General features: G+C 41.0%; 1 protein-coding gene across 1 annotated transcript in view; it reads left to right on the top strand.

The window, feature by feature from the left end:
- Positions 1-1,398: 1,398 nt before the first annotated feature.
- Positions 1,399-13,496, top strand: part of LOC132869944 (leucine-rich repeat-containing G-protein coupled receptor 5-like) — a gene marked incomplete at its 3' end in the record, with an annotated part of 250,936 nt that continues 238,838 nt past the window's right edge. The window contains exon 1 of the mRNA XM_060903511.1: positions 1,399-1,589. Coding sequence (XP_060759494.1) covers positions 1,399-1,589 — 191 coding nt within the window. The remainder of the gene's footprint in view (positions 1,590-13,496) is intronic.

Genomic DNA, 13,496 nt, shown 5'->3' with positions numbered 1-13,496 from the left:
GACACTCCACCGCAAAGTGCAAACACTGTTTCGGTTGTCAAGGGAACCTTACAACAGTCGTTCAGTCATTCAGACCAGTGGTAGGCTAGACTACAGAGTACAAAAAATGAGTAAGGGGCAAACGTGGGCCGAGGAAGAAACACGCACCCTTGTGGATATATGGGCAGATGTCCACATATCTGAGCTTTTGGAGAGAACACACAAAAATGCCGACGTGTTTGCTGTATTCAGTGAGAAAATGAAGGAGAAGGGGTTCACGCACTCCCCAGAACAATGTCGGCTAAAAGTGAAGAAACTCTGTCAGACCTACATTAAAATCAGGGACATTCTTTCAGAAAGTGGCGGTACTAGCGACGCAAAAAAGAAATTCATCTATTGCGATGGATAAGGCGAATATCCCGACACATACCTCCTCCGTCTTGCGTGAAGAGCCAGAACTGTCACAACATGATGTGCGATCATCAGCGCTATCCTCCGTAGCCGCCTTGCCCTTTGTCGTCGTCGTTGATAAATTACTTGTACAACAGCATAGTAATCGCACAATTGTGAAAACAGTAAAAACTGGAAAAAACATATAGCTTTGATGACATTAAAAAGAATAACAGCACGGAAAGCCTCCATGACTACTTTTGAACTTAACGCTTTGTGCGCGTGTCGTCTCTGACCAATAGCTGAACGACCTCAGGGCGCGTGGCTTTGTTGACAGATTTTGGTCCGCTTACTAAAATGTACAGTGTGAAAGTGAACCGCACCAAAATGAAAAAATACAAAAAACATTTGGTTCGGACCAAAGCAAGTGAACTATCAAACTATCCTGGTCTGAATACACCCTTAGTTCCAGTGAAGGGAAATGATAATGCTCCAGCATACAAAGACATTCTCTACAACTATGTGCTTCAGACTTTGTGGCAACAATTAGGAGAAGAACCACATATGGGTGTGATGGTCAGGTGTCCACAAACCTTTGGCCATTAACTGCTCCAATTAAGCTTGAGGTTCAGATTAAACCCATTTAACATAGCCAGACGACCCCCACCCCACCCCGACCCCCACTCATACCCCCACATCCGCAACCATCACCTAACTTTTACAGCACGAGCTGACTGACTGACTGAATTTGACTCCTCGCTCGCCACCGACCCACACAGCAAGGTACAAAGTGACGTCAGACGCACGAGACACACCGTAGACGGTGAGTGAGAGACTCTCCGAGGATAAATAGGAGTCTAAACTCGGAGTACCTGAGTTTCCAAATCGCCCGGGCGCACACGATTAAAAACAAACAAACAAAATAAATAAACAATAAAAAGTCTAATCTTCCTACGCTGGACGCTGCACACGGTTTTTTTTTAATTGTTTCCCCCCCCTCCGTTGCGTTCTCGCTCCGTGAAGGTGGTGATGTCGCGTGCGCATTTAATCCACTGGCTCGTGCTGCCGCTGCTGCTGTGGTATTGTGGGTCGCGCGCGCGAACAGGCGGGTGTCCGGTCCAGTGTACCTGCGAGCAGGACGGTGTGCATGTGAGAGTGGAGTGCGCCGACCGGGGACTCACCTCACTGCCGGAGTCCCTCAGCGCCCACACCACTTACCTGTAAGTGTTTCAGACTTTACACCATTTATATGAGTGTACAGTGGTGCTTGAAAGTTTGTGAACTCTTTAGAATGTTCCATATTTCTGCATAAATGTGACCTAAAACATCATCAGATTTTCACACAAGTCTTATAAGTAGATAAAGAGAACCCAGTTAAACAAATGAGATAAAAAATATTGTACTTGGTCATTTATTTATTGAGGAAAATGATCCAGTATTACATATCTGTGAGTGGCAAAAGCATGTGAACCTTTGCTTTCAGTATCTGGTGTGACCCCCTTGTGCAGCAATAACTGCAACTAAACGTTTCCGGTAACTGTTGATCAGTCCTGCACACCGGCTTGGAGGAGTTTTAGCCCATTCCTCCGTACAGAACAGCTTCAGCTCTGGGATGTTGATGGGTTTCCTCACATGAACTGCTTGCTTCAGGTCCTTCCACAACATTTCGATTGGTTTAAGGTCAGGCTTTGACTTGGCCATTCCAGAACATTAACTTTATTCTTCTTTAACCATTCTTTGGTAGAATGACTTGTGTGCTTAGGGTCGTTGTCTTGCTGCATGACCCACCTTCTCTTGAGATTCAGTTCATGGACAGATGTCCTGACATTTTGCTGTAGAATGCGCTGGTATAATTCAGAATTCATTGTTCCATCAATGATGGCAAGCCATCCTGACCCAGATGCAGCAAAACAGGCCCAAACCATGATACTACCACCACCATGTTTCACAGATGGGATAAGGTTCTTATGCTGGAATGCAGTGTTTTTCTTTCTCCAAACATAACGCTTCTCATTTAAACCAAAAAAATTCTATTTTGGTCTCATCCGTCCACAAAACATTTTTCCAATAGCCTTCTGGCTTGTCCACTTGATCTTTAGCAAACTGCAGACAAGCAGCAATGTTCTTTTTGGAGAGCAGTGGCTTTCTCCTTGCAACCCTGCCATGCACACCATTGTTGTTCAGTGTTCTCCTGATGGTGGACTCATGAACATTAACATTAGCCAATGTGAGAGATGGCTTCAGTTGCTTAGAAGTTACCCTGGGGTCCTTTGTGACCTCACCAACTATTACACGCTTTGCTCTTGGAGTGATCTTTGTTGGTCGACCACTCCTGGGGAGGGTAACAGTGGTCTTGAATTTCCTCCATTTGTACACAATCTGTCTGACTGTGGATTGGTGGAGTACAAACTCTTTAGAGATGGTTTTGTAACCTTTTCCAGCCTCATGAGCATCAACAACGCTTTTTCTGAGGTCCTCAGAAATCTCCTTTGTCCGTGCCATGATACATTTCCACAAACATGTGTTGTGAAGATCAGACTTTGATAGATCCCTGTTCTTTAAATAAAACAGGGTGCCCACTCACACCTGATTGTCATCCCATTGATTGAAAACACCTGACTCTAATTTCACCTTCAAATTAACTGCTAATCCTAGAGGTTCACATACGTTTGCCACTCCCAGATATGTAATATTGGATCATTTTCCTCAATAAATAAATTACAAAGTATAATATTTTTGTTTCATCTGTTTAACTGGTTTCTCTTTATCTACTTTTAGGACTTGTGTGAAAATCTGATGATGTTTTAGGTCATATTTATGCAGAAATATAGAAAATTCTAAAGGGTCCACAAACTTTCAAGAGTATGTGTAAATGTGTAAACATTTACATCATTTATCTGCAAGTAAATATTTATGTCATTTAGTATATAAGTAAGTCTAAGTGTAGAAGTAAGTGTATAAGTATTTACACCATTTATCTGTACGTGTTTAAGACTTTATTTTATGCTCTTTATATGTGTGTGAATATTTACAAAATTTATATAAAAATGTGTAAATATTTACACTATTTCTCTGTAAGAGTGTGAATATTTTTGCCATTTATCTCTGTGTAAATATTTACGCTATTTGTCTGTGTGTAAATATTTACGTCATTTAGTATATAAGTAAGTATAAGTGTAGAAGTCTTTACACCATTTATTTGTTAGGGTGTAAATATTTACACCATTTATCTCTGTGTGTAGCTGTTTGCACCAATTAACAGGGTTGGAAAAAGTACTGAGTAATTATACTTAATTGAAGGTATAAATTGTCAAAATTTTATTCAAATAAAAGTGGACGCATCCAGTCCAGAATGTAGGTGAAAGTAAAAAAGTTGCTACTTTTAAATGTACTCAAGTATTCAACAGTAAAAAAAAAAGTTTTTTAGAGATGAAATGAAGTCGTTATTTTGTGAATGTGTGAAGAATTGGCATAAAGTTTTATAAGTTTACTGGCTGTATGCATGACTAGTGCTACATACAGTAGCTTGCTTCTGGGTTAATCCCAGAGAATCACTGTGTAGCAGGTGAACAAGGCTGGGGGTGGGTGGGGAGCATAGATGCAGCATTTGCCATCATGAACCATACCAAAGCTATACTGGCAGGAAAAGTTGAGTAGAGTGCCAGTCTGTCAGCTAGAGTTCAAACAGCTCGCTAGTAAGAAAGATGGTATTGTCAAGTCATTATTGTCAAGATGGCAGACAATTATTTTGCCCCGGAATGTAAAAATAAACTTCTGAAAGACAAGTCATTTTACTATCTTCCTAGTGATCCTCAAAGAAGGAATCAGTGGATTCACCTGCAGCTTATTGAGTTCATTCATTCATCGTGGCTGTAGGAATTACAGTTAGGTCCATATATATTTGGACACTGACACAAATTGTTTTTTTTATCTGTTTACTGAAACATATTCAAGTTATAGTTATATAATGGACATGGACATAAAGTCCAGACTTTCAGCTTTCATTTGAGGGTATCCACATTAAAATTGGATGAAGGGTTTAGGAGTTTCAGCTCCTTAACATGTGCAACCCTGTTTTTAAAGGGACCAAAAGTAATTGGACAATTGACTCAAAGACTGTTTCATGGGCAGGTGTGGGCAATTCCTTCATTATGTCATTCTCAATTAAGCAGATAAAAGGCCTGGAGTTGATTTGAGGTGTGGTGCTTGCATCTGGAAGATTTTGCTGTGAAGAAAACATGCGGTCAAAGGAGCTCTCCATGCAGGTGAAACAAGCCATCCTTAAGCTGCGAAAACAGAAAAAAACCATCCGAGAAATTGCTACAATATTAGGAGTGGCAAAATCTACAGTTTGGTACATCCTGAGAAAGAAAGAAAGAAAGCACTGGTGAACTCATCAATGCAAAAAGACCTGGACACTCACAGAAGACAACAGTAGTGGATGATCACAGAATAATTTCCATGGTGAAGAGAAACCCCTTCACAACAGCCAACCAAGTGAACAACACTCTCCAGGAGGTAGGCCTATCAATATCCAAATCTACCATAAAGAGAAGACTGCATGAAAGTAAATACAGAGGGTTCACTGCACGGTGCAAGCCACTCATAAGCCTCAAGAATAAAAAGGCTAGATTGGACTTTGCTAAAAAACATCTAAAAAAGCCAGCACAGTTCTGGAAGAACATTCTTTGGACAGATGAAACCAAGATCAACCTCTACCAGAATGATGGAAAGAAAAAAGTATGGCAAAGGCGTGGTACAGCTCATGATCCAAAGCATACCATATCATCTGTAAAACACGGCGGAGGCAGTATGATGGCTTGGGCATGCATGGCTGCCAGTGACACTGGGTCACTAGTGCTTATTGATGATGTCACACAGGACAGAAGCAGCCGGATGAATTCTGATGTATTCAGAGACATACTGTGTGCTCAAATCCAGCCAAACTGATTGGTCGGTGTTTCATAATACAGATGGACAATGACCCAAAACATAAAGCCAAAGCAACCCAGGTGTTTATAAAAGCAAAGAAGTGGAATATTCTTGAATGGCCAAGTCAGTCATCTGATCTCAACCCAATTGAGCATGCATTTCACTTGTTAAAGACTAAACTTCAGACAGAAAGGCCCACAAACAAACAGCAACTGAAAACCGGTGCAGTAAAGGCCTGGCAGAGCATTAAAAAGAAGGAAACACAGCGTCTGGTGATGTCCATGAGTTCAAGACTTCAGGCAGTCATTGCCAACAAAGGGTTTTCAACCAAGTATTAGAAATTAACATTTTATTTACAGTTATTTAATTTGTCCAATTACTTTTGAGCCCCTGAAATGAAGGGATTGTGTTTAAAAAATGCTTTAGTTCCTCACATTTTTATGCAATCATTTTGTTCAACCCACTGAATTAAAGCTGAAAGTCTGAACTTCAACTGCATCTGAATTGTTTTGTTCAAAATTCATTGTGGTAATGTACAGAACCAAAATTAGAAAAATGTTGTGTCTGTCCAAATATTTATGGACCTAACTGTATGTAGCCAAAATAATTCATGAATTAGATTGAAACTTTCAGCTAGAATATTTTTTTTATTTCCCTGTAGGCCAATTGGCCTATCAGTTGCCAGCCTCTTTTGAGGCTGTCTGTGTCTATCATGAGCACACTTCGTCTACCGCTGGCTGGCTAGGCCTGTCACAGCTTCCCCAGACAAACAATCAGTCACACCTATGGGCAAATTACAATACCCAGTTAATCTAACTGCATGTCTTTGGACTGTGAAGGAAACCCGTGGAGACCATGCAAACTCCACACAGAAAGGTCCCCATCAGCCATGAGGTTTGAACCTGGAACCTTCTTGATCTGAGGCGACAGCGCTAACCACTGCACCACTCAATTAGAACATATGCATTGGAAATAAATAATGACTTAATCAAGAACTTTAGAGTGAAGGGGAGAAATCTGCCAATATGGCGGGGGGGTGCACCCCTTGCCATCCCCCCATTACCCATTTTTTTCATTGCCCTCTAGGCCAATAGAGATCTTGCAGTCACGTGACTGGAAAGTACACAGCCGCCATATTGTCGGTAAAAAACACCGCTGAATACTGCTGCACTCGTGTACAAAATGGATCAATTTCAACCGACGGACTACACGGCTCATTTTTCTAATGAACAGATAATTAGATATATGTCTAAAATAAACGACCTACAGATTAGTGACCCTTATGGCTTACCGGACGTAGTTTTCACGACCGTGTCAGTGGATATGGAACTGCCAGAGGTGGAATACCTCATTAACTTTCCCTCGCTGTTCAGTGGTGAAGCACTGCGTGCTTATAAATCTCTGGACAGCTATCTTTACAGAAATTCAGGATTTGTCAGCCGCCCTCAGATGTGGCATCTTGTAAACAAGAAAATAACAATCCTCATTGGACGGGTAAGTCACTTAAGTATTACTAGTACTGATACTAGATATATCAGTAGTATCTAGTATAGCACTGACCAGCCGATTATAGAATAGAATAGAATAGAATAAGGTAATTCCAGCTGTAATTCCAAATCGTCCATCTTGTTTACCATGGATCTGGTGTTGGAGAGATAGAGGCTTGGCAGTGGAGATTTGAGTGGCTGTTTTCTGAGCTTAGTCAACAGGCCGGCTCTGCCTGCAGCCTCGCTTTTGCTTCCTCTCCCGACGCCGCCTCCTTCGCCTGCCAGACCCGATAACAATCCACGGAGACCCCGCTGGTCTCGCTATCTCGTCCGGAATGTTGTGCATGCGATGGAAATCGCTACAAACCGTCATTTTCTGCTGGACACCAATGTCCAGTAAGTCCATACGGTTGTAGTGTATATTGAAGTCCGGTACAGACAAACAACACGCAAAAATACACACAAAAAACATAAAAAACATGCACAGGTAGGGAGAGCTTGTAGCTGCAGCTGTTGTAGTAGAATTGTATATAGTAGGGTTTTCCAGAAGAAAAGGTAGAAGCAGAAGTAGAACCAGAAGTAGAAGTAGAAGGCGGAAATATGGCGTTTGACCGACAAGATGGCGTCTGTTACAATCTGGATAGGCTGTGACGTCACATGCAAGATCTCTATTGGCCTGTCAGTTGCCAGCCTCTTCCGAGGCTATCTGTGTCTATCATGAGCACACTTGATCTACTGGTGGCTGGCTAGGCCTGTCACAGCTCCCCCCAGACAAACAGTCAGTTACACCTAATTGACGTTTAAATTAGCAAAACTTACCTCAACATGCTTCATCATGCCTTCTAGAGAAGCAAACGAGACGCATTATTTTATACGATTCTTTACTTACTCCGCTATATTAACACATTGTACTGAGTGGCTCACCCATCTTCAAACACATGGATAATTATAGCACTAAGTACATCCAGTAGCATGAGGTCACAGTTGAATACAAATTGGCACAGTGTGAAATCTCGATATTTTTTTCTTGCTTGATTTATTTGGTTAGATGCTTTGAACTAAATAAATTCCAGTGTACACTAGTGGGTTTCCATTGCAGTTTTTCTCAAAATAGAAGCGATTTTAAAAAGAAGTCGACACAACATGATTGAAAAAGGTCTGTGTTTTCACATTTGAGAGTTTTCTTTTTCTTTTTCAAAATGATTGTGTTTCCCTTGCTTGTTTTTTTAGGTAGCAATTTTAAATTGTGTATTAATAAGCAGGTTAATGGAAACCCACCTAGTTATTGGCTGGATGTGAGAAAAAGAGAACTTTAAGATTTGTAATGGCTTTGAAGGACAAAATAAAAATGTAAGAAGAAAAAAATAAATGTTTTTTTGGAAATATAATTAAGCAATAGTATAAGTATTCCATTTCAATAATTACTATGAATTGCCATAATGTAGGACACCTATTCATTTATTATTATGTTTCGTTAAGGTGAATTATCCTAAAATGTCCCACACCAGACTAATTCACCCTACTCAAATAACGTCAAATAATACTTAAGTTTAAAGGTAGGCTGACTTTCAGATTCATGAAAAGAATTTTCCCTGACACCTAATTTTTTTTTTTAGTGGACCGAAAGCTACTGAATTTGAATCACAGACGTCCAATTTTATTAGTTTTTTTAAATAGAACAATTAATGAATTTAGGTCCACGTGGCCCTAAATTCTCCACTATTATTTCTTGCTTCACCCTGACCCAATTCAAGATACTACGTCATGTATCACGTGGTGGGCTTTCCCTGTTCGCGCAAGGCATTGTGGGATACAAATTTGAAACAGGAGAGGAAAATGGAGGATGCAAATGAAACGTGGAAGACCAACTACAGTAACGAAAAGTGAGAAGAAAAGATGTTATGTTGTGAAGGAAAGGAAACGCAGGACCAAACTAATAAATATCGGCGGTCAGCGAGCACCTCGGTGTGATCAGCTGTTCGTTTAATGACAGAATGATGTATCCATCAGTGCACAGTCAAGGTAAACCTGTAGACGGCAGTAAGGCAACACTGGATGCTAGCTGCCGTAAAATCCAAGGGAAGAAGAAGAAGACGATGACGCAGAAACTGACTGAACTCAACCCCACTGAGCACCTTTGGGATGAACTGGAACACTGACTGCACCTCAGATCTCCTCATCCAACATCTGTACGTGAGCTCAGTAATTCTCTTGTAGCTGAATGATCACAGATCCCCACAGCCACACCCCAAAATCTAGTGGAAAGCCTTCCCAGAAGAGTGGAGCTTATTAAAACAGCAAACACAGGGGATTATGTCTGTGTTGATGCCCGTGGTTTTGGAATGGACACATGTGATGTTCAGGTGTCCATATACTTTTGGCCCTATAGTGTATGCATATATTGACAAGATTTTACAATATTCCCTAGGATAGTAGCTGCTCGATATTCTGTTATTTCTGATAGCACTACATCATTTACATGAATTAATTTGGTCGACACTATTTTCTCGCCTTGCTTGAGAGTCTAATAGTGATTCTGATTGGAACCAAAATCATTCTAAAATCACGTAAAGTAGTGCTCTGACTATAATTTTATGAGAGTTCTATTGCAAAAAACTCAACGCCCAACTTCTGGTGGAAATTTACTGCCTCTTTTCCTAATGTGGGGCTGTTTGACCAGTCCTGCCCCTTTTCACTGAAATGGAGGTCCAATTAAAGGATGGTGCCAGATGTTCATTGTACCAGCAGACTGAACCGCAGCAGGTGCAGGCTGCTCTGCTGTAAGACGCTCAGCGAAACCTGATTCACTCTTCTGTCTTTGATTTTTCTCCACCGAGCCTGATTTTCAAGTTGTGTAATCAAATACTGGTAAGATTATTTTGCCATTGATCAAACATTGTTTTGCAACCCTAAGCATACTGTACATGCCATTTATACAATGCACTTCAGATGTAGTTTTGACAGATGAAAGGTTAACATTTTCATGAAGCCTGAAGGAAGGCATGCTGCCTGGCCTCTTTTCTCCTCCAGGGCAAGGAGCTCCTTTGGCTATGCATTTAATTGGAGCGGCCATGGTAAACAAACAAAGCCGCTATCTGTTCTTCTCTCGCTTTGTGTACCTTGCAGACACTGTGACTCCACAAACCAGTAGGCTATTCATGATAGGTCCAAAGGAATTAGGCTGATAGAATTACGAGACTGCATGGTACCTAACAATTTTATTCATCTGATAAGATTGATAGATATCCTACAACTTCACCTAGACACAGTGAGCCACCTGGCAAAAAGGCCTCCTTTTGTACTCTGCATTTAGGGACGAGACAGTCCTCTGCAGCAGAGCTAAGAGTGAGAGACAAGAGAAGAGAGTGACCATCAGCTTCTTTGAAAAGGTATCCTTGCCCTATGCTAGTCAGCTGCCCTGTAATTTATTTCACCCTCCCTGCCCCCTGCTGCCTGGATACTTTAGACCCTTGGGAAAGACATTGAGGTGCTATGAAATTGCCTCTTTTTGCTTGTCTAACTTTTTCTAAGCTCCCTCAGCCCTGCATTAAACCTTATTATGCAGCTGCTGCATTGTTGATTAGAGTCAATCCAGTTTCCTAGAAGGCGTCTCAGTGTGCTGCTTTTATTGGAGATCTCCTTACTTCACACTTTGGGTTTATTTGTTCACTGCTGTGAAGATTCCTTTCTCCTAAAACAGCAACTAAACTGTATTGCTTTTAAGAATGTACAATAAATGTTGACACTCTGCAATCTTTTTCTTTCCTTTTTCATTCTTTTGCAGACATTTTTGGCTTGTAATCGTTATTAGATACGGTGCATAAAAATGTACAATCCCGATTCCAAAAAAGTTGGGACAAAGTACAAATTGTAAATAAAAATGGAATGCAATAATTTACAAATCTCAAAAACTGATATTGTATTCACAATAGAACATAGACAACATATCAAATGTCGAAAGTGAGACATTTTGAAATTTCATGCCAAATATTGGCTCATTTGAAATTTCATGACAGCAACACATCTCAAAAAAGTTGGGACAGGGGCAATAAGAGGCTGGAAAAGTTAAAGGTACAAAAAAGGAACAGCTGGAGGACCAAATTGCAACTCATTAGGTCAATTGGCAATAGGTCATTAACATGACTGGGTATAAAAAGAGCATCTTGGAGTGGCAGCGGCTCTCAGAAGTAAAGATGGGAAGAGGATCACCAATCCCCCTAATTCTGTGCCGACAAATAGTGGAGCAATATCAGAAAGGAGTTTGACAGTGTAAAAGTGCAAAGAGTTTGAACATATCATCATCTACAGTGCATAATATCATCAAAAGCTTCAGAGAATCTGGAAGAATCTCTGTGCGTAAGGGTCAAGGCCGGAAAACCATACCGGGTGCCCGTGATCTTCGGGCCCTTAGACGGCACTGCATCACATACAGGCATGCTTCTGTATTGGAAATCACAAAATGGGCTCAGGAATATTTCCAGAGAACATTATCTGTGAACACAATTCACCGTGCCATCCGCTGTTGCCAGCTAAAACTCTATAGTTCAAAGAAGAAGCCGTATCTAAACATGATCCAGAAGCGCAGACGACTTCTCTGGGCCAAGGCTCATTTAAAATGGACTGTGGCAAAGTGGAAAACTGTTCTGTGGCCAGACGAATCAAAATTTGAAGTTCTTTATGGAAATCAGGGACGCCGTGTCATTCGGACTAAAGAGGAGAAGGACGACCCAAGTTGTTATCGGCGCTCGGTTCAGAAGCCTGCATCTCTGATGGTATGGGGTTGCATTAGTGCGTGTGGCATGGGCAGCTTACACATCTGGAAAGACACCATCAATGCTGAAAGGTATATGCAGGTTCTAGAGCAACATATGCTCCCATCCAGATGACGTCTCTTTCAGGGAAGACCTTGCATTTTCCAGCATGACAATGCCAAACCACATACTGCATCAATTACAGCATCATGACTGCGTAGAAGAAGGGTCCGGGTACTGAACTGGCCAGCCTGCAGTCCAGATCTTTCACCCATAGAAAACATTTGGCACATCATAAAACGGAAGATATGACAAAAAAGACCTAAGACAGTTGAGCAACTAGAATCCTACATTAGACAAGAATGGGTTAACATTCCTATCCCTAAACTTGAGCAACTTGTCTCCTCAGTCCCCAGACGTTTACAGACTGTTGTAAAGAGAAAAGGGGATGTCTCACAGTGGTAAACATGGCCTTGTCCCAACTTTTTTGAGATGTGTTGTTGTCATGAAATTTAAAATCACCTAATTTTTCTCTTTAAATGATACATTTTCTCATTTTAAACATTTGATATGTCATCTATGTTCTATTCTGAATAAAATATGGAATTTTGAAACTTCCACATCATTGCATTCCGTTTTTATTTACAATTTGTACTTTGTCCCAACTTTTTTGGAATCGGGGTTGTATACACACCCTTTCAATTTTTTTTTCATTTTATTTCATCAGGTTCTGTAAACTTCATGGATTTAATTGGGACATGTGTTTTGTATGTTATAAGTATTCATTTCCAGAGTCAGTACTTGGTAGAGATAGCTTTGGAAACAACTACTGCTACGATAGTAGCTTTCTGCATGGTTGGCACCCCGGATTAGATTTTCCCCATTCCTCTTTGCAGAACAGTTCAAGCCGGGTAAGATTAGTTGGTTTTCACTGAAGGGCATCAACCTTCAGGACATAGATCTTCATTTGGCTTGATGTCAGGACTTTGACTAGACCACTCTTGTCAACATCCACCTTGTTCCTAACAAGTCACTCCATGGTAGCTTTGGCCTTGGGGTCACTGTCCTCCGACACATTTTTAGACATTTTGCATATTTCATCAAGTACAAGGAGATTGAATCTCCTTGTACTTTTCGCCATCCATCTTCCCCTCAATTTTGACAAGTTCCCCAGTCCCTGAAGAAGAGAAACATCCCCACAACATTATAATTCCACTACCATGCTTCACAGTCAGGATGGTCTTGTTTTGGTGATGGGCCATGTTGGCATTCATGCCATAAAGTTCTACTTTAGATTCATCTGAACACAAAACATTCTGCCAGTTTATTGGAGGATCCTTCAGGTGTCTTTGTGCAAACTTCATACAGCATTCCAGATGGATCTTTTTGAGAAACGGCTTTCAAATTACCATTTGGTTCCTGGTGGCCTTTCTGATCAAATCTCTACTTTTCCAGTCTTTTAGTTTTGGTAGACACCTAGATTGTTTTCAAATTCTTGGAAATCTTTTTTCCAAGATCTGTCGCTTGATGTGTACCTTTCCACAATTTTGTTGTGGAGGTTTTGGGGCCTTTGTGTGGATATGCACATGAAAAGTGAAGGGTCATACCAAACAGTTATTTTTATTCTAAGTGACTGTGTGACTTTGTGGCAATTGTTTATTCCTGAGATTGTTTCAGCGTTGTTATTGTAAAGGGGTGTATACTTATCAAACCAAGATTTTGTAGGTTTTAAATAACGTTAGAAATTGTGGCAGCGGGGGCATGGTCAAGCGTCGGCCTGTGAATGGAGGGCGGAGTCAGAGAAGGTAAGTGGCAGAATCACTGCACCTGATGGGAATTAATCTGCGTTTGTGTGTCTTCCCCAGTGACCACGCCCTATAAGTGGAGAGGAAGAGCAGAGGAAGGGAGCTCTTCCCCAACCTGGACACTTGTGTGTGTGTTTGGGTGAGCGAAATGA

Source organism: Neoarius graeffei, chromosome 21, assembly GCF_027579695.1.
Source record: "Neoarius graeffei isolate fNeoGra1 chromosome 21, fNeoGra1.pri, whole genome shotgun sequence".
Taxonomy (NCBI): domain Eukaryota; kingdom Metazoa; phylum Chordata; class Actinopteri; order Siluriformes; family Ariidae; genus Neoarius; species Neoarius graeffei.
This window is presented reverse-complemented; position numbering and strand designations above follow the sequence as displayed.